At 34.1% G+C, this 21227-nt stretch overlaps 1 protein-coding gene across 1 annotated transcript; it reads left to right on the forward strand.

Annotated features, from left to right (window-relative positions):
* Nucleotides 1-20423: 20423 nt before the first annotated feature.
* LOC137938302 (uncharacterized mitochondrial protein AtMg00810-like) lies at nt 20424-20732 on the forward strand. Its single transcript, XM_068783283.1, has one exon. It carries the CDS (start codon nt 20424-20426, stop codon nt 20730-20732), a length of 309 nt encoding a protein of 102 aa, XP_068639384.1.
* The last annotated feature ends 495 nt before the right edge of the window (nt 20733-21227 follow it).

Consider the following 21227-nt stretch of genomic DNA (forward strand, 5'->3'; position numbering starts at 1 on the left):
TTATAATGTTTCAAGCAAGTATATCCATATTTACAACATGGGTATGATCAATTAGAAATCATTTTCTTATAAAATTCCTTGCAATTAGGTTTGAACAAGTGGAATTTCACATACATGGATCACAAAACTTTTGTGTTCATTGAAGGTGTGTGAATAAATTTTATTTACTAACACTTGTTATTGTTTTAATTTTTTTCCATACATCAACTTTAAAATTTTAATTTTTTCAGGATCTAGTTGCCTTATCTTTTTGTTTACGAGATAAAGGGAAAGTGAAAAGTCAAGCTTTTATTTAAGAAAAAAGTATACATCTAAAATGGAAATGCACAAATGTAGAGAGAGATAATTCGAAAAAGTGTCAAATTTTTTGGGATTGTCAAATCTTTCTAAATTTTATATATTAGGTTTTGCAATCATCGGGAAAATGGGGAGGCAGGGGATGTTTAACTTAGTGTTGACTCCCAATCCATAAGTCATTTCTTATAAAAATATAGCCCGTTACACATGTTTGACTAATAAATCACTTTATAATCGTCAATGATTGTTCGGTCAGCTTTTTGAAAATGGGCAAAATAATGGCTAGTTTGACTCAGGTAAATATCCCACCGTACGTTCACTTGAGAATTTAATGGGGTTTGGATCCATAAGTCATTTGCATCGTTAACATGACTCAAGAATGCACTTCCATATTAAAAACATGTGTAGGATCAATTAGAAATCTTCTTCTTATAGAATTCCAAGCTATTAGGGTTGAACTAGTCGAATTTCCCAAACTTGGACAACAAAAATTTGTGTTCATTTGTGGTGTGTGAATAAATTTTTATATACTTACCTTTTTAATTATTTTAAATTTTTTTCCACACATCAACTCTAAAATTTTCATTTTTTTGTGAAGAATTTTCCTTTTCTTTTTGTTTACGAGATAAAGGGAAAGTGAAAACTCAAGTTTTGATTTAAGAAAAAAGTATACATCTAAAATGGAAATGGACAAATGTAGAGAGAGATAATTCCAAAAAGTATCTATAATTTTTAGGGATTGTAAACTCTTTCTAGTTTTTATTTTTTAGGTTTTGCAATCATCGGGAAAAGGGGGGCGCGTAAGATTTTTAACAAAGTGTTGACTCCCAATACATAAGTCATTTCTTACAAAAATATAGCCCATTATGCATGATTGACCTATAAATCACTTTAAAATCATCTATGATTGTTAGGTCAGCGCTTTGTAAATGGGAAAAATAATGGCTTGTTTGACTCAGGTAAATATCCCAATGCATGTTCACTTGAGAATTTAATGAAATTTTGATCCAAAGTTTCTTTGCATATTTAACTTGTTTCAAGCATGTATATCCATATTTAAAACATGTGTAGGATCAATGAAAAATCTCTTACTTATAAAATTCCAATCTATTATGGTCGAACTAGTGGAATTTCCCAAACCTGGATAACAAAACTATTGTGTTCATTTGCGGAGTGTGAATAAATTTTCTTTACTTACATTTGTTATTGTTTTAAATTTTTTTCGTACATCAACTCTAAAATTTTCATTTTTGGTAAACAATTTGCTTTATCTTTTTGTTTACAAGATAAAGGGAAAGAGAAAACGCAATTTTGATTTAAGAAAAAAATATTCAACTAAAAGGAAATGCACAAAAGTAAACAAAGATAATTCCAAAAAGTATCTATAATTTTTAGGGATTGTAAGCTCTTTCTATTTTTTATATATTAGGTTTTGTAATTCTTGGGAAAAGGGGGATGCATAGGATTTTTGACTAAGTGTTGACTCCCAATCCATAAGTCATTTCTGAAAATAACATATCTCGTTATGCATGTTTGACCGATAAATCACTTTACAATCATCTATGATTGCTAGATCAGTTTTTTGTAAATGCGCAAAATAATGGCTTGTTTGACTCGGGTAAATATCTGAACGCACGTTAACTTTAGAATTTAATGAGGTTTGGATCCATAGGTCATTTGCATCTTTAACAAGTTTCAAGCTTTCATATCCATATTTAAAGCATATATAGGATCAGTTAGAAATCTCTTTTTCCTAAAATTCCAAGCAATTTGTGTTGAACTAGTGGAATTTACCAAACTAGGACAACAAATTTTTTTGTTCACTTGTGGTGTGTGAATAAAATTTCTTTTCTTATATTTGTTTTTGTTTTATTGTTTTTCCACACATAAACTCTAAAATTTTCATTTTGTAGTGATCTGTTTGCCTTATCTTTTTGTTTAAGAGATAAAGGGAAAGTGAAAACTCATGTTTTGATTTAAGCAAAAAGTATACATCTAGAATCGATATGCACAAATGTAGAGAGAGATAATTCATAAAAGTGTCTGTAATTTTGTAAGATTATAAACTCTTTGTAGTTTTAATATATTAGCTTTTGTAATTCTCGAGAAAAGGGGGAGACATGGGATTTTTAACTGAGTGTTGACTTCTTATCCATAAGTTTTTTCTTACAAAAATATAGCCCGTTACGCATGATTGACCGATAAATAACTTTACAGTCATCTATGAATGTTAGGTTAGCTTTTTGTAAATGGGCAAAATAATGGCTTGTTTTACTCGGGTAAATATCTCACCACATGTTCACTTGAGAATTTAATGAGGTTTGGATCCATAGGTCATTTGCAACTTTAACATGTTTCAAACATGCATATCCTTATTTAAAACATTTGTAGGATCAATTACAAATCACTTTCTTATAAAATTCCAAGCTATTAGGGTTGAACAAGTGGAGTTTCCCAAACTTGGATAACAAAACTTTTGTGTTCATTTGTGGTGTGTGATTAAATTTTCTTTACTTAAAAAAATATAGCCCGTTCCACATGATTGACCCGTAAATCACTTTACAATCATCTATGATTGTTAGGTCATCTTTTTGTAAAGGGCAAAATAATGGCTTGTTTGACACGAGTAAATATCCCAACGCACGTTCACTTGAGAATTTAATAAGGTTTGGATCCATAGGTCATTTGCATCTTTAACATGTTTCAAAGATGCATATTTATATTTAAAACATGTGTAGGATCAATTAGAAATCTCTTTCTTATAAATTCCATGCTATTAGGGTTGAACTAGTTTATTTTCCCAAACTTGGATATCAAAACATATGTGTTCATTTGTGGTGTGTGAATAAAATTTTTATACTTACATTTGTAGTTGTTTTAAATTTTTTATATACATAAAATCTAAAATTTTCATTTTGGTTTGATGTATTTACCTTATCTTTTTTTTTTACAAGATAAAGGGAAAGGGAAAAGTCAAGTTTATATTTAAGAAAAAAGAATACATCTAAAATGGAAATGCACAAAACATAGAGAGAGATAATTCAAAAAAGTGTTAGTAAGTTTTAGGGATTGTAAACTCTTTCTAGTCTTTATTTATTAAGTTTGGCAATCCTCGGGAAAAGGGGGTGGTAGAGAATTTTTAACTAAGTGTTGACTCCCAATCCTTAAGTAATTTCTTACAAAGAAATAGCCCGTTATGCATGATTGTCCGATAAATCACTTTACAATTAGCTATGATTGTTAGGTCAGCTTTTTGTAAATAGGCAAAAATAATGGCTTGTTTGACACGGGTAAATATCCCAATGCACGTTGACTTGAGAATTTAATGAAGTTTGGATCCATAGGTCATTTTCTTCTTTAATATGTTTCAAGCATGCATATCCATATTTAAAACATGTGTAAGATCAATTAGAAATCTCTTTCTTATATAATTCCAAGCTATTAGGGTTGAACTAGTGGAATTTCCCAAACTTGGATAACAAACTTTTGTGTTCATTTGTGGTGTATGAATAAATTTTCTTAACTTACATTTGTAATTGTTTTAAATTTTTTCCAATGATAAAATCTAAAATTTTGTTTTTTTTTTGTGAACTTTTTGCCTTTTGTTTTTGTTTACGAGATAAAGGGAAAGTGAAAACTCAAGTTTTGAATTAAGAAAATGGTATAAATCTAAAATGGAAATACACAAATTTAGAGAAAGATAATTCCAAAAATATCAATAACTTTTACAGATTGTAAACTCTTTTTTGTTTTTATATATTAGGTTTTGTAATCATCGGGAAAAGGGAGAGGCATACGATTTTTAACTAAGTGTGGTCTCCCAATCCTTAAGTTACAAAAATATAGCCCATTATGCATGATTGAATGATAAATCACTTTACAATCATCTTTGATTGTGAGATCACCTTTTTATAAAATGGGCAAAATAATGGCTTGTTTTACTTGTGTAAATATCCCAACGCACATTTACTTGATAATTTAACGAGGTTTGGATCAATAGATCATTTGCATATTTAAAAAGTTTCAAGAATGCATATCCATATATAAAACATGTGTAGGAGCAATTAGAAATCTCTTTCTCATAAAATTCAAACCTATTAGGGTTGAACTAGTAGAATTTTCCAAACTTGGATAACAAAAATTTTGTGTTCATTTGTGGTGTTTGAATAAATTTTCTTTTCTTACATTTGTTATTGTTTTAAATTTTTTCCACACATCAACTCTAAAATTTTCAATTTTTTGTGATCTATTTGCCTTATCTTTTTGTTTATGAGATAATGGGAAAGCCAAAAACTCAAGTTTTTTATTAAAGAAAAATGTATAAATCTTAAATGGAAATGTACAAATTTAGAAAGAGGTAATTCCAAAAAGTGTCAATAATTTTTAGGGATTGTAAACTCTTTCCAGTTTTTATATATTAGGTTTTGCAGTCATCGGGAACAGGGATAGGCGGGGGATTTTTAACTGAGTGTTGACACCCAATCTATAAATCATTTCTTAAAAAAATATAGCCCATTACGCATGATTGACTGATAAATCACTTTACAATGATCTATGGCTGTTAGGTCAGCTTTTTGTAAATGGGCAAAATAATCGCTTATTTGACTCAGGTAAATATCCCACCGTACGATTAGTTGAGTATTTAAAGAGGTTTGGATCCATAGGTCATTTGCATCTTTAACACGTTTCAAGCATGCATAACCTTATTTAAAACATGTCTAGGATCAATTAGAATCTCCTTCTTATAAAATTCCAAGCTATTAGGGTTGAACTAGTGGAATTTCGAAAACTTGGATAACAAAACTTTTGTGTTCATTTGTGGCGTGTGAATAAATTTTATTTACTTACATTTGTTGTTATTTTAAACTTTTTCCATACATAAACTCTAAAATTTTCATTTTTTTGTGATCAATTTGCCTTATCTTTTTGTTTACGAGAAAATGGGAAAGCCAAAAACTCAAGTTTTGATTTTAGAAAGAAGTATACATCTAAAATGGAAATGTACAAATGTGGAAAGAGATAATTCATAAAAGTGTCTGTAATTTTTAGGGATTGTGAACTCTTTCTATTTTTTATATATTAGGTCTTGCACAAATCTAGAGAGAGATATTTCCAAACAGTATCTGTAATTTTCAGGGATTGTGAACTCTTTCTATTTTTTATATATTAGGTCTTGCAATCATCAAGAAAAGGGGGAAGCAAGGGATTTTTAACTGAGTGTTGATTCCCAATCCATAAGTCATTTCTTACAAAAATATAGCTCGTTACCCATGATTGATCGATAAATCACTTTATAATCATCTATGATTGTTAGGTCTGCATTTTCTAAATGGGCAAAATAATGGCTTGTTTGACTCAGGTAAATATCCCACAGCACATTCACTTGAGAATTTAATGAGGTTTGGATTCATAGGTTATTTGAATCTTTAACATGTTTCAAGCATGCATACCCATATTTAAAACATGTGTAGGCTCAATTACAAATCTTTGTCTTATAAAATTCCAAGCTATTAGGGTTGAACTAGTGGAATTTCCCAAACTTGGATATCAAAACTTTATTGTTCATTTGGGGTGTGTGAATAAATTTTCTCTACTTAGATTTTTTGTTGTTTTTAATTTGTTCCACACATAAACTACAAAAGTTTCATTTTTTTTTTTATCTATTTGCCTTATCTTTTTGTTTATGAAATAAAGCGAAAGTGAAAACTCTAGTTTTATTTATGAAAAAATTATACATCTAAAATTGAAATGCACAAATGTAGAGAGAGATAATTCCAAAAAGTGTCTGTAATTTTTAGGTATTGTAAAATCTTTCTAGTTTTTATATATTAGGTCTTCCATTCATCGTAAAAAATGGGGAGGCGGCGGGATTTTTAACTTAGTGTTGTCTCCCCATCCATAAGTCATTTCTTATAGAAATATAGCCGGTTACGCATGATTGACCGATAAATCACTTTACAATCATTAATGATTGTTAGGTCAGCATTTTGTAAATGGGCAAAATAATGGCGTGTTTGACTCGGGTAAATATCTCACCACACATTCACTTGAGAATTTAATGAGGTTTGGATCCATAGGTCATTTGCATCTTTAACATGTTTCAAGCATGCATATCCATATTCAAAACTTGTGTAGGATCAATTAGAAAACTCTTTCTTATAAAATTCGAAGCTATTAGGGTTGAAATAGTGGAATTCCCAAACTTGGATAACAAAAATTTTGTGTTCATTAGTGGTATGTGAATAAATCTTCTTTACTTACATTTCTTTTTGTTTTGAATTTTTTCCATACATAAACTCTAAAATTTGCATTTTGTTTTGATCTTTTTTCCTTATCTTTTTTTTACATGATAAAGGGAAAGTTAAAACTCAAGTTTTGATTTAAGAAAAAAGTAGAAATCTAAAATGGAAATTCACAAATGTAGAGAGAGATAATTCAAAAAAGTGTTAGTAATTTTTAGGGATTGTAAATTCTTTCTAGTTTTTATATATTAGGGTTTGCAGTCATCGGGAAAAGGGGAGGTGGGGGATTTTTAACTAAGTGTTGACTCCCATTCCATAAGTCATTTCTTAAAAAAATATAGTTGGTTATGCCTGATTGATAGATAAATCACTTTATAATCATCTATGATTGTTAGGTCTGCTTTTTGTCAATAGACAAAATAATGGCTTGTTTGACTCTGGTAAATATCCCACTACACGGTCACTTAAGAATATAATGAGGAATGGATCCACAGGTCATTTGCATCTTTAACATGTTTCAAGCATGCATATCCATATTTAAAATATGTGTAGGATCAATTAGAAATCTCTTTCTTATAAAATTCCAAGCTATTAGGGTTGAAGTAGTGGAATTCCCAAACATGGAAATCAAAATTTTTTTGTTTATTTGTGGTATGTGAATAAATTTTCTTTACTTAAATTTGTTGTTGTTTTCTATTTTTTCTACACATAAACTCTAAAATTTTCATTTTGTTGTGACCTATTTCCCTTATCTTTTTATTTACGAGATAAAGGGAAAGTGAAAGCTCAAGTTTTGATTTAAGAAAAAAGAATACATCTAAAATGGAAATGCACAAATGTAGAGAGAGATAATTCAAAAAAGTGTTTGTAATTTTTAAGGATTGTAAACTCCTTCTAGTTTTATATATTAATCTTTGAACCTTCGGGAAAAGGGGAGATGAGGGATTTTTAGCTGATTGTTGACTACCAATCCATAAGTCATTTCTTACAAAAATATAGTCTGTAACGCATGATTGACCAATAAATCACTTTATAATCATCTATGATTGTTAGGTCAGCTTTTTGTAAATGGGCAAAATAATGGCTTGTTTGACTCGGGTAAATATCCCATAGCACGTTACTTTGAGAATTTATTGTGGTTTGGATGCATAGGTTATTTGCATCACTAACATGTTCGAATCATGTATATCCATATTTAAAACATGTGTAGGATCAATTTGAAATCTCTTTCTTATAAAATTCCAAGCTATAAGGGTTGAATTGGTGGAATTTCAAAAAATTGGATAACAAAACTTTTGTGTTCATTTTTTTGTGTGTGAATGAATTATCTTTATTTACATTTATTATTGTTTTAATTTTTTTACATACATAAACTCTAAAATTTAAATTTTTGTTGTAATCTATTTGCCTTATCTTTTTGTATACGAGATGAAGGGAAAGTGAAAACTCAAGTTTTGATTAAAGAAAAAAGTATACATCTAAATTGGAAATGCACAAATGTAGAGAGAGATAAATCCCAAAAGTGTAGGACATTTGCATCTTTAACATGTTTCAAGCATGCATATCCATATTCTAGACATGCGTAGGATCAATTAGAAAACTATTTCTTATAAAATTCGAAGCTATTAGGGTTGAAATATTGGAATTTCCCAAACTTAGATAACAAAACTTTTGTTTTAATTTGTGGTGTGTAAATAAATTTTCTTTACTTACATTCGTTATTGTTTTAAATATTTTCCATACATAAACTCCAAAATTTTCATTTTGTTATGATCTATTTGCCTTATCTTTTTGTTTAAGACATAAAGGAAAAGTGAAAACTCATGTTTTAATTTAAGAAAAAAGTATACATCTAAAATGGGAAAGCACATATGTAGAGAGAGAGAAATCCAAAAAGTGTATGTATTTTTTAGGGCATGTAAACTCTTTGTAGTTTTTTATATATTAGGTTTTGTATTCATTGGGAAAAGGGGGAGGTGGGGGATTTTTAAATGACTATTGACTTCCAATCCATAAGTCATTTCTAAGAAAAACATAGCCTTTTTTTGCGTGATTGAGAGATAAATCACTTTACAATCAACTATGATTATTAGGTCAATTTTTAGTAAATGGGCAAAATAATTGCTTGTTTGACTCGGGTAAATATCCCACCGCACGTTCACTCTAGAATTTAATGAGGTTTGGATCCATAGGTCATTTGCATCATTAACTTGTTTCAAGCATGCATATCCATATTCAAAACATGTGTAAGATCAATTAGAAATTTCTTTCTTATAAAATTCCAAACAATTAGGGTTGAATGAATGGAATTTCCCAAATTTGGATACCAAAACTTTTGTTTATTTGTGGTGTGGGAATAAATGTTCTTGATTTATATTTTTTACTTTTTGTAATTTTTTCCATACATGAACTCTAAAATTTTCACTTTGTTGTGATCTATTTGCCTTATCTTTTTGTTTATGAGATAAAGGGAAATAAAAAACTATTGTTTTGATTTAATAAAAAAGTATACATCTAAAATGGAAATGCACAAATGTAGCGAGAGATCATTCCAAAAAGTGTCCGTAATTTTCAGGGATTGTAAACACTTTCTAATTTTTATATATTAGATTTGGCAATCATCGGGAAAAGGGAGAGGCAGGGGATTGTTTTCTGAGTATTGACTGCCAATCCATATGTCAATTCTTACAAAACTATAGCCCGTTACGCATGATTGACCGATAAATCACTTTACAATCATCTATGATTGTTAGGTGAGGTTTTTGTAAATGAGCAAAATAATGGCTTGTTTGACTCGGGTAAAAATGCCACCACATGTTAACTTGACAGTTTAATGAGGTTTGGATCCTTGGGTCATTTGCATCATTAACATGTTTCAAACATGCATATCCATATTCAAAACAAGCATAGGATCAAGTAAAAATCTCTTTGTTATAAAATTCGAAGGTATTAGGGTAGAAATATTGGAATTTCCCAAACTTGGATATCAAAACTTTTGTGTTAATTTGTGGTGTGTAAATAAATTTTCTTTACTTGCATTCGTTATTGTTTTAATTTTTTTCCATACATAAACTCTAAAATTTTCATTTTGTTGTGATCTACTTGCCTTATCTTTTGGTTTACGAGATAAAGGGAAAGTGAAAACTATTTTTTTTATTTAAGAAAAAAGTATACATCTAAAATGGAAATGCACAAATGTAGAGAGAGATAATTCAAAAAAGTGTATGTAATTTTTAGGGATTGTAAACTCCTTCTAGTTTTTATATATTAATTTTTTCAGCCTTCAAGAAAAGGGGAGGTTGGGGATTTTTAACTGAGTGACAAGTCATTTCTTAAAAAAATATAGTCCGTCACGCATGATTGACCGATAAATCACTTTATAATTATCTATGATTGTTAGGTCAGTTTTTTTGTAAATGGGCAAAATAATTGCTTGTTTGACTCGGGTAAATATCTCACAGCACGTTACTTTGAGAATTTAATGTGGTTTGGATGCATAGGTCATTTGCATCACTAACATGTTTGAAGCATGCATATCCATATTTTAAACATGTGTAGGATCAATTTGAAATATCTTTCTTATAAAATTCCAAGCTATAAGGGTTGAATTAGTGGAATTTCCCAAAATTGGACAACAAAAATTTTGTGGTGTGTGAATAAATGTTCTTGATTTACATTTGTTGCTTTTTAAAAAAATTTCCATACATGAACTCTAAAATTTTAATTTTGTTGTGATCTATTTGCCTTATCTTTTTTTATACGAGATAAAGGAAAATTGAAAAATCAAGTTTTAATTTGAGAAAAAAGTATACATCTAATAAGGAAGTGCACAAATGTAGAGAGATAATTCCAAAAAGTGTCTATAATTCTTAGGGAATGTAAACTCTTTCTAGTTTTATATATTAGGATTTGCAATCATCGGGGAAAGGGGGAGGCGGGGTATTTTTACTGAGTGTTGTCTCCCAATCCATAAGTCATTTCTTAGACAAATATAGCCCGTTAAGCATGATTCACTGATAAATTACTTTTCAATCATCTACGATTGTTCAGTCAACTTTTTGTCAAAAGGAAAAATAATGGCTTGTTTGACTTGGGAAAATATCCCACCACACGTTCACTTGAACTTTAAAAGTTTTATTTTGTTGTGATCTTTTTCCTATCTTTTTCTTTACGAGATTAAGGGGAATTGAAAAATTAAGTTTTGATTTAAGAAAAAAGTATACATCTAATAAGGAAGTGCACAAATGTAGAGAGCGATAATTCCAAAAAGTGACTGTAATTTTTATAGATTGTAAACTCTTTATAGTTTTTATATATTAGGTTTTGCAATCATCAGGAAAACGGGGAGGCTGGGGATTTTTACCTTAGTGTTGACTCCCAATCTAAAAGTCATTTCTAACAAAAATATAGCCTGTTACGCAAGATTGACCGATAAATCACTTTACAATAATCTATGATTGTTAGGTCAGCTTTTTGTAAATGGCTAAAATAATGGCTTGATTGACTAGGGTAAATATCCCACAACACATTTACTTGAGAATTTAGTGAGGTATGGATCCATAGGTCATTTGCATCTTTAACATGTTTCAAGCATGCATATCCATATTCTAAACATGCGTAGGATCAATTAGAAAACTCTTTCTTATAAAATTCGAAGCTATAAGGGTTGAAATATTTGAATTTCCCAAACTTGGATCACGAAACTTTTGTTTTAATTTGTGGTGTGTAAATAAATTTTCTTTACTTACATTCGTTATTGTTTTAAATATTTTCCATACATAAACTCCAAAAAATTTATTTTGTTGTGATCTATTTGCCTTATCTTTTTGGTTAAGACATAAACGGAAAGGGAAAACTCATGTTTTGATTTAAGAAAAAAGTATACATCTAAAATGGAAATGCACAAATGTAGAGAGAGAGAATTCCAAAAAGTGTCTATATTTTTTAGGGCATGTAAACTCTTTGTCATTTTTTATATATTAGGTTTTGCAATCGTCGGGAAAAGACGGAGGTAGGGGATTTTTAACTGACTGTTGACATCCAATCTTTAAGTCATTTCTTAGAAAAATATAGCCATTTATGCATGATTGAGAGATAAATCACTTTACAATCAACTATGATTATGAGGTCAGCTTTTAGTAAATGGGCAAAATAATGGCCTGTTTGACTCGGGTAAATATCCCACTACACGCTCACTTGAGAATTTAATGAGGTTTGGATCCATAGTCATTTGCATCTTTAATATGTTTCAAGCATGCATATCGATATTCAAAACATATGTAGGATCAATTAGAAATATTTTTCTTATAAAATTCCAAGCAATTAGGGTTGAACTAATGGAATTTCCCAAATTTGGATACCAAAAATTTTGTGCATTTGTGGTGTGTGAATAAAAGTTCTTGATTTACATTTGTTACTTGTAATTTTTTTTCCATACATGAACTCTAAAATTTTCATTTTGTAGTGATCTATTTGCTTTATCTTTTTTGTCTACAAGATAAAGGGAAAGGAAACACTCATGTTATGATCTAAGAAAAAAGTATACCTCTAAAATGGAAATGCATAAATTTAGAGAGAGATCATTCCAAAAAGTGTCTGCAAATTTTGGGGATTGTAAACTCTTTCTAGTTTTTATATATTAGGTTTTGCAATCATCGGGAAAAGGGGGAGGCAGGGGATTTTTTACTGAGTGTTGACTGCCAATCCATAAGTCATTTCTTACAAAAATATAGCCCGTCGCGCATGATTGACCGATAAATCACTTTACAATCATCTATGATTGTTAGGTTAGCTTTTTGTAAATGGGCAAAATAATGGCTTGTTTGACTCGGGTAAATATCCCACCGCACGAGGTTTGGATCCTTAGGTCATTTGCATCTTTAACTTATTTCAAGTATGCATATCCATGTTCGAAACATGCGTAGGATCAATTAGAAAACTCTTTCTTATAAAATTTGAAGCAATTAGGGTAGAAATATTGGAATTTCCCAAACTTGGATAACAAAACTTTTGTGTTAATTTGTGGTGTGTAAACAAATTTTCTATACTTACATTCGTTATTGTTTTAAATTTTTTCCATACACAAACTCCAAAATTTTCATTTTGTTGTGATCTATTTGCCTTGTCTTTTTGTTTAAGAGATAAAGAGAAAGTGAAAACTCATGTTTTGACTTAAGAAAAAAGTATACATCTAAAATGGAAATGCACAAATATGGAGAGAGAGAATTCCAAAAAGTGTCTGTATTTTTTAGGGAATGTAAACTCTTTCTAGTTTTTATAAAGTAGGTTTTGCAATCATTAGGAAAAGGCGGAGGCAGGGGATTTTTAATTGATTGCTGACTCCCAATCCATAAGTCATTTCTTAGAAAAATATAGCCCGTTATGCATGATTGACCGATAAATCACTTTACAATCAACTATGATTGTTAGGTCAGCTCGAGTAAATATCCCACCGCACGTTCACTTGAAAATTTTATGAGGTTTGGATCCATAGGTCATTTGCATCTTTAACATGTTTCAAGCATGCCTATCCATATTCAAAACATGTGTAGGATCAATTAGAAATCTCTTGTTATAAAATTCCAAGGAATTAGGGTGGAACTAATGGAATTTACCAAATTTGGATACCAAAACATTTGTTCATTTGTGTTGTGTGAATAAATGTTCTTCATTTACATTTGTTACTTTTTAAAAAAATTTCCATACATGAACTCTAAAATTTTCATTTTGTTGTGATGTTTTTGCCTTATCTTTTTGTATATGAGATAAAGGGAAAGTGAAAACTCTTGTTATGATTTAATAGAAAAACATCCATATAAAATGGAAATACACAAATGTAGAGAGATCATTCCAAAAAGTGTCTGTAATTTTTAGGTATTATAAACTCTTTCTATTTTTTATATATTAGGTTTTGTAAACATCGGGAAAAGGGGGAGGCGGGGGATTTTTTACTGAGTGTTGACTCCCAATCCATAAGTCATTTCATACAAAAAAAATAGCGCATTACGCATGATTGACAGATAAATCACTTTACAATCATCTATGATTTTTATGTCAGCTTTTTGTTACTGTGCAAAATAATGGCTTGTTTGACTCGGGTAAATATCCCACCGCACGTTTACTTGAAAGTTAATGAGGTTTGGATCCTTAGGTCATTTTCATCTTTAACAAGTTTTAAGCATGCATATCCATATTCAAAACATGTGGAGATCAATTAGAAATCTCTTTCTTATCAAATTTGAAGCTATTAGGGATGATTTAGTGGAATTCCAAAACATGGATAACAAAACTTTTGTTACTTTGTGGTGCGTGAATAAATCTTCTTTAATTACATTTGTTCTTTTTTTAAATTTTTTCCATACATAAACTCTAAAATTTTCATTTTTTTTATCTTTTTTCCTTATCTTTTTTATTACAAGAAAAAGGGAAAGTGAAAACTCAAGTTTTGATTTACAAAAAAAGTATACGTCTAAAATGGAAATGCACAATTGTAGAGAGAGATAATTGCAAAAAGTGTTTGTAATATTTAGGGATTGTAAACTCTTTCTAGTTTTGATATATTAGGTTTTGCAATGATCTGGAAAAGGGGGAGGCGGGGGAGTTTTAAATGAGTGTTGACTCCCAATCCAAAAGTCATTTCTAATAAAAATATAGCCTGTTACGCCTGATTGACCGATAAATCACTTTACAATCATCTATGATTGTTAGGTCAGCTTTTTATAAATGGTCATAATAATGGCTTGTTTCACTCGCGTGAATATTCCACTGCATGTTCACTTGAGAATTTTATGAGCTTTGGATCCATAGGTCATTTTCATCTTTAACATGTTTCAAACGTCCATATCCATATTCAATTAGAAATCTCGTTCTTATAAAATTCCAAGCTATTAGGGTTGAACTAGTGGAATTTCCCAAACTTGGATATCAAAACTTTTGTGTTCATTTGTGGTGTGCGAATAAATCTTCCATACTTTCTTTTGTTGTTCTTTTCAATTTTTTCCTTACATGAACTTTTTAGGTATTATAAACTCTTTCTATTTTTTATATATTAGGTTTTGTAAACATCGGGGAAAAGGGGGAGGCAGGCTTTTTAAGTGAGTGGTTACTCCCAATCCATAATTCATTTCTTACAAAAATATAGCCCGTTACTCATGATTGACCGATAAATCACTTTACAATCATCTATGAATGTTAGGTGAGCTTTTTGTAAGCTCTAAAATTTTTATTTTGTTGAGATCTATTGATTTTCAGGACTCAACGAATTTAGCTCATGGAGAAAAAGGGTAAGAAACCCATTGGGAGAAAACTGGAGGAAGATGGGTTATGGAATTGATGATCAACCCTCCCCCTGAAGCTCTATTTATAGATTTATAAAATTACTATATTACAATAATACCCCTGAACTTTACCTTAATTACATCAATGCCATCTCTATGCCTTTATTTACCATCCTACCATCATTGATCTATAGGCCTATGGGCCTTCACATTGATCTCTAGGCCATGAGCATGTCTTCTATTTCTTTTGGATGCATGGGTCTTCCATGGTCTTATGGGGTTGGGGTCATCCTCTAATGCACTTGGATATGTGAGTTATTCTTGGTCACGTGGGCTTGGGCGCTGTCTTCTAAAACTCCCCCTCAAGTTGGGAGTGAGAGAACAATATGAACTCCCAACTTGCTGCAAATAATGTATAATTTTTTTATTTGTATAATATGCCTTCATCTTCCAACACTCCCCCTCACATTGGTGCTTTCGTTCATGAGGCCCAACTGGTATAATATCAGCAAGAGTAAATCACTCCTAGCCGCTAAGACATTACTCTGAAGTGTCTACCTCCACCACCGTGTCCCTCCACAGGACAACGACTCTCAAGTGGTAGAGTAATATATGATATAAATGGGGTGATGTAACATAAATGTAATAATAAGTTCCTTCGTCATGGACTTCCAACTACAAATATTTTTTATATTTTTGATGGGGATGAAGTTCCTCCATCATTGACTCCCAACGACAAATAATTTGATAGTTTTGACGGGTATGAAGTTCCTCCGTCATGGACTCCCAACCATAAATAATTTTGATATTTTTGACAGAGATGAAGTTCCTCCGTCATGGACTCCCAACCACAAATAATTTTGATATTTTCGTCATGGATTCCAAACCACAAATAATTTTGATATTTTTTACGGGATGAAGTTCCTCCGACATGGACTCCCAACTACAAATAATTTTGATATTTTTAACTGGAACTAATAAATAATGGTTTGAGGCTATCTTTTCTTCAATAATAATATCTCATCAAAAGAGACACTATAGCAGCAGCTAAAACGGGCTCTTGCCCATTTAACACGACCCAAAATAATCCTTATAAAATGACCCATGAAATAATCCAATGCACATATCTGTTCTAAAAAATATACTAACCAAGGAATAATTTGTCAATTCTTCAAAATAATAATCCTACTTATAGAAAAAAATTATCAAGTCCTGCCGAAATATGTATAAACTTGGCACATATACCGAGGAATAAAATAAGTGGTCCAAGTTCACTCGGTCTGGAACAGAAGAGTGGTTGGCTGGGTTGCTCTCGGCCAGGTTCGGGTTGGCAGAACCAGTGCTGGGTTAACTCGGCAGTTTCCGGGTTGGGGCGGGCGCTCGACCCGGATTTAATGTTTCCTAATTTCAGGAAACATAAAATTTTCAACTGTCTTTCTTCCTCCCCGATTCTCGGCGGAAACAGCGCAGTGAAAAAATAGAGAAACTTTCCGAATATATTCAGCAGCAGAAGAAAACCAAATTCTTTCCTGGAGGCAATCTTTCCAACAGAGAAAACCCGCTGCTAAAAAAAAAAGGATACGATCTGGTTGTCAAGGTACAAACAAGGAGCTCAGATCAACGACTACAAGAATCAGCAAAGAAATCTTCGGCGAGGCTGGCTTCCGAACAGAGCTGAAAACCAAAAAGACATAGCCGGCGATGAAAGGACTTTCTGAAATAAAAACCAGAATCGGAATATCACCACGTTCATCTTCGGATGGCTACAGTAGTAGGAGATGGCAAACGAACGTCTTCTTCCCCGACGCTGACTGGTTTCCTGTTTTGTCGTGCAGAAACGGCAACCAACAGAGGGCATAGCTAGCACTCGGGAAGCTCGGAAGACTTTTGGAAATCTTGTATCGCCGTTGGAACCTGAATTCCGGCAATGTTTCATCTCTCCCAGCGAGCAGTAACAGAAACTGGAAATGGAGAGAGTTTTAGTGTCATCGTCTTCTCTGACGATGCTAGCGTCTGACCAGTTATTCTCTTTGAAGAAACAACAACTCTCTGTAAGTTGCAATGGAGCTTCGTTGTGGTTGTTGATAAACACCAGCCAGCAGTATGCTGGCACTGTGAGGGAGGCTTAACAGCAATGTTCAGTCTTCGTCTCCACGAAGAATCCAGAATACTGTAATCTGTATAAATAACACTGCTTGTACACAGATCAATTGAGGAGAAAGAATTACAGAGTTTTCATCTTTCTGTTGTCTCTGTTTATTTTCTAACATGGTATCAGAAGCCCTATAAGGACTGACGTTCGTATCCCTTCATTCCCTTCATAGCTGAATCCCCAAGCCTCCCCAAATTCTCCCTCCCATCTCCCTCCCATTTCATCACTGTCAAATTAAACCATGACAACTATTTGTTGTGGAAGGCTAAACTCATGCCTTACCTCCACAGTCAAAATGTCTTTGGCTGGAAACAACAAGATCAGGCTATTATGTCCGTACTCATCTCCTCCCTCACCGAAACCCTCATTGCCCATGTCGTCAAAGCAACCACCTCCCGTGAAATCTGGCTTATCCTCGAAGCTCTGTTTGCATCCAAATCTCAAGCCCACGTGATGCAGCTCCAATACCAACTCACGACCCTTAAAAAAGGGTCAGAATCGATTACCGACTACTATCAAAGGGCCAAACACCTTCGCGACACCCTCGCGGCAGCCGAAAAAGTCTTTCCCCCTTCCGATTTAATTACCTTTCTATTGGTTGGTCTCGATCCAAGTCTACAGCCACCTCCTCAACCACGAATCTCGTCTCCTTCATCACCAAACCACCCTCACGACGTCCCCTGATTTTTCGGCCAACTCTACCTCCCTTTCGTCGAATCTCAGCACCAGAGGCAGGGGCTTTGACCGGCATGGATTCCGCGGCCGAGGAAGCACCAGAGGCTGTGGCCGCGAGCGCTCCGACGGTCACCCCTCGCCTTCTCCTTTGTCCCCTTTTCCCCCAACTCGCCTGCCTTGTCAAATATGTCACCTTTCGGGCCACACTGCTCTGCAGTGTTATTACCATTTTGACCACTCCTATCAGTCAGCCCCACCTCTCGCCTTAGCTGAACACTTCACCTCTGTCCCTTTTTCTCACGCCCCTTCCTCTTATGCCCCTGCTCCGTCTAAGATCATAACTAAGATCATAACTGGTACCCTGATTCGGCCGCAACTCATCACGTCAGTCACAATTTTTCTAACTTAGCCCTTAATCCTACTGAGTATAAGGGCGATGATCAGGTTTGGGTTGGTGATGGTAATTCTCTTCCTATCCACCACGTTGGCAGCTCTGTCCTTCCATCCTCTTCTGGCAATCTCCTCCTCTCTCAACTTTATCATGTTCCGTCCATTTCCAAGAATTTAATTTCTGTTAAAAATTTATGTGAATATAATTCTGTCTTTTTTGAATTTCATTCATCTTGTTTCTTTGTGAAGGATTGTCGTACCAAGAAAACACTTCTACGTGGTCCCACTAGTCACGGCATGTATGTCTTTCCTCCAGCCGCATCTTCCTATGAAGCTCATATAGGTTCGCGCGTTTCTCCATTCCAATGGCACGCTCTTCTAGGCATCCCTCCATGCAACTAGTTCACCGCATCATATCCCAGCTTTCTCTCCTAGTGAAGCGCTCTCCACACACTGGGTTATGTTCTTCCTGCTGTCAAGCCAAACTCCATCAACTACCGTATTCATCTTCTCCATCGTGGACCACTGCTCCACTTCAACTTCTTTTTGCTGATGTATGGGGTCCTGCCCCCATTGTGTCTAGGGGTGGTTTTTCGATATTATCTTTCCTTTGTTGATGACTATAGTTGGTTTACATGAATTTTTCCACTAAAGTGTAAATTCAATGTCGTTAATGTGTTTTTATCCTTCAAGTCTCAAGTCAAAAATTTACTTCATATGAAATTACGTGCTCTACAATCTAATTGGGGTAGCGAATTTCGTTCTCTTCATACTGTGTTTCAATCTTTTGGGATTTCCCATCGTTTTGCTTGTCCTTATGCCCACTCTCAAACTGGTTTTGTTGAAAGGAAACATAGACACATTGTCGAAACTGGTCTTGCCCTTCTTGCCCATTCCTTCGCTCCTCAAAAATATTGGTTTGATGCTTTCTTCACTACTGCCTACTTAATTAATCGCTTACCACTTGGGTGTTACATCATAAATCTCCCTTTGAAAAATTGTGGAATTGCAAGCCCAAGTACAATTTCTTGAAAACTTTTGGTTGTCTCTGTTGGCCTAACCTCCGTCCTTATAATCGACACAAAATGGATTATCACTCTCTTCCTTGTGTCTTCTTGGATACAACCCTAATCATCATGGGTACTTATGCTATCACATCCCTACCTCTCGTAAGTATGTCTCCCGTGATGTTCTTTTTTATGAAGTTGTTTTTCCATTTAAACCCTCTCCATCCATCTCATCTCCTCCAGAATCTTCTACTCTGCCCCCTCTCCTCTCTCCCTATACAGGCCATTACCACTGACCTCCCCCATCCTATCACTCCTCCTTCCTCTCCTGGGCCCGCCCCTTCCCCTTCCTCTCAGACCCCGCCCGCTCAGCCCACTTCCCCACTCTTACCACTACCCACATCTCTCCCTCGTGATCTTGTTTCTTCCCGAGCCGCCTCTATGCTTGTACCTCCTGAATCTACCGTCGTCTCCCCTTCCCCAATTTTCCATCCTCATCCTATGCAAACCATGTCCAAATCCAACCTCCATTTTCCAAAAATTAGGACTGACGGCACCATGGCCTGGCCACCCCCTCAAGCCCTCCTCACATCCGTGACCCTCCCAATGAACCCTCCTTTGTCACCGAAGCTTCCAAGTACCCGGAATGGCGTCGTGCGATGCAACTCGAATTTGTAGCCCTTCTCTCCAACAACACCTGGACTCTTGTCCCTCCATCCTCCTCTCAGCATGTTGTGGGGTGCCGTTGGGTTTTCAAAACGAAATACCTCTCTAATGGCTCGGTTGAGCTGCGAAAAACATGCCTTGTCGCCAAGGGCTACAATCAGCTAGGGGGTTCGGACTATTCCGAGACTTTCAGTCCTGTTGTCAAACCGACAACCATCAGGTTAGTTCTTTCCATTGCACTCTCTGAAAATTGGCCGATTCATCAATTAGATGTTCAAAATGCTTTTCTTCATGGCACATTAGATGAAACCATATTTATGTCCCAGCCGAGTGGATTTGTTCATCCTCAATTTTCCACCTATGTCTGCAAGCTCAATCGTGCTCTCTACGGCCTCATGTAGGCCCCCCATGCTTGGTATGCCCGTCTAAGCAGCAAGCTACTTGAATTTGGCTTTCTTACTTCCAAGTCTGACACTTCCTTATTCCTCTAGCACCATCAATCAATTGTCTTGTATTTTTTAGTTCATGTTGATGATGTTCTACTTACTAGCTCAGATAGCTCTGCCATTGCTCAGCTCGTTAAATTGCTCAGTGCCGATTTTCCCGTCAAAGATCTTGGTCATCTTCATTACTTTTTTGGCATTGAGTGTCACCAAAATTGGAATAGGATTTTTTGTCCCAATGCAAATATATTCTTGATTTATTACACAAGACCAATATGGCTAATTGTAAGCCTGTTGGCACGCCTATGTCTCCCTCCACTAAACTTTCTGCCTTTGATTCACCCTCTATGAACGATCCTTTTCTGTACCAGAGTGTGGTGGGCAGCCTCCAATATCTTCTCTTCACTCGGCTTGATTTAGCCTTCTCAGTCAATCGGGTCTATCAATATATGCATTCCCCTTGTCTTTCTCATTGGCAATTTGTGAAGCGAATCTTACGATACTTGAAACAGACTCTGGATTATGGTCTAGTTCTCACTCCTTCTTCGTCCCCTGTTCTGGCTGCCTTCTCTGATGCCGACTAGGCAGGCTGCCTTGACGGCAGAAAATCTACCAATGGCTATTGTTTATTCTATGGCACCAATCTCATCTGCTGGAGTTCAAAAAAATAAACTACTATTGCTCGGTCTAGCACGGAGGCTGAATACAAGGCCTTGGCCCATGCTACGTGTGAACTAGTTTGGGTCCAATCCTTTTATCTGAACTGGGCATCTTTTTATCTCAACCACCTATTATCTATTGTGATAATTTGGGGGCCACTTACTTATCTGTGAATCCTGTGATGCATTCTCGAATCAAGCATGTGGATATTGATTATCATTTTGTTCGTGACCATGTTCATAACAAGGCTCTTCAAGTTTCCTTCCTGTCCAACAAAGATCAGATTGAAAATGTCTTTACCAAGCCCCTGTCCATTACCAGATTTTGCACACTTAGATCGAGCCTCACTGTCCTGCCAGGACTGCTGGGCTCGCCAGGCGGTAACAGCAATGTTCAGTCTTCATCTCCACGCCAACTCA

This window comes from Aristolochia californica, unplaced genomic scaffold (assembly GCF_029961685.1).
Source record: "Aristolochia californica isolate CCGP_79_NKW_82.1479 unplaced genomic scaffold, dmAriCali1.0.hap1 SCAF_8, whole genome shotgun sequence".
Classification (NCBI taxonomy): Eukaryota; Viridiplantae; Streptophyta; class Magnoliopsida; order Piperales; family Aristolochiaceae; genus Aristolochia; species Aristolochia californica.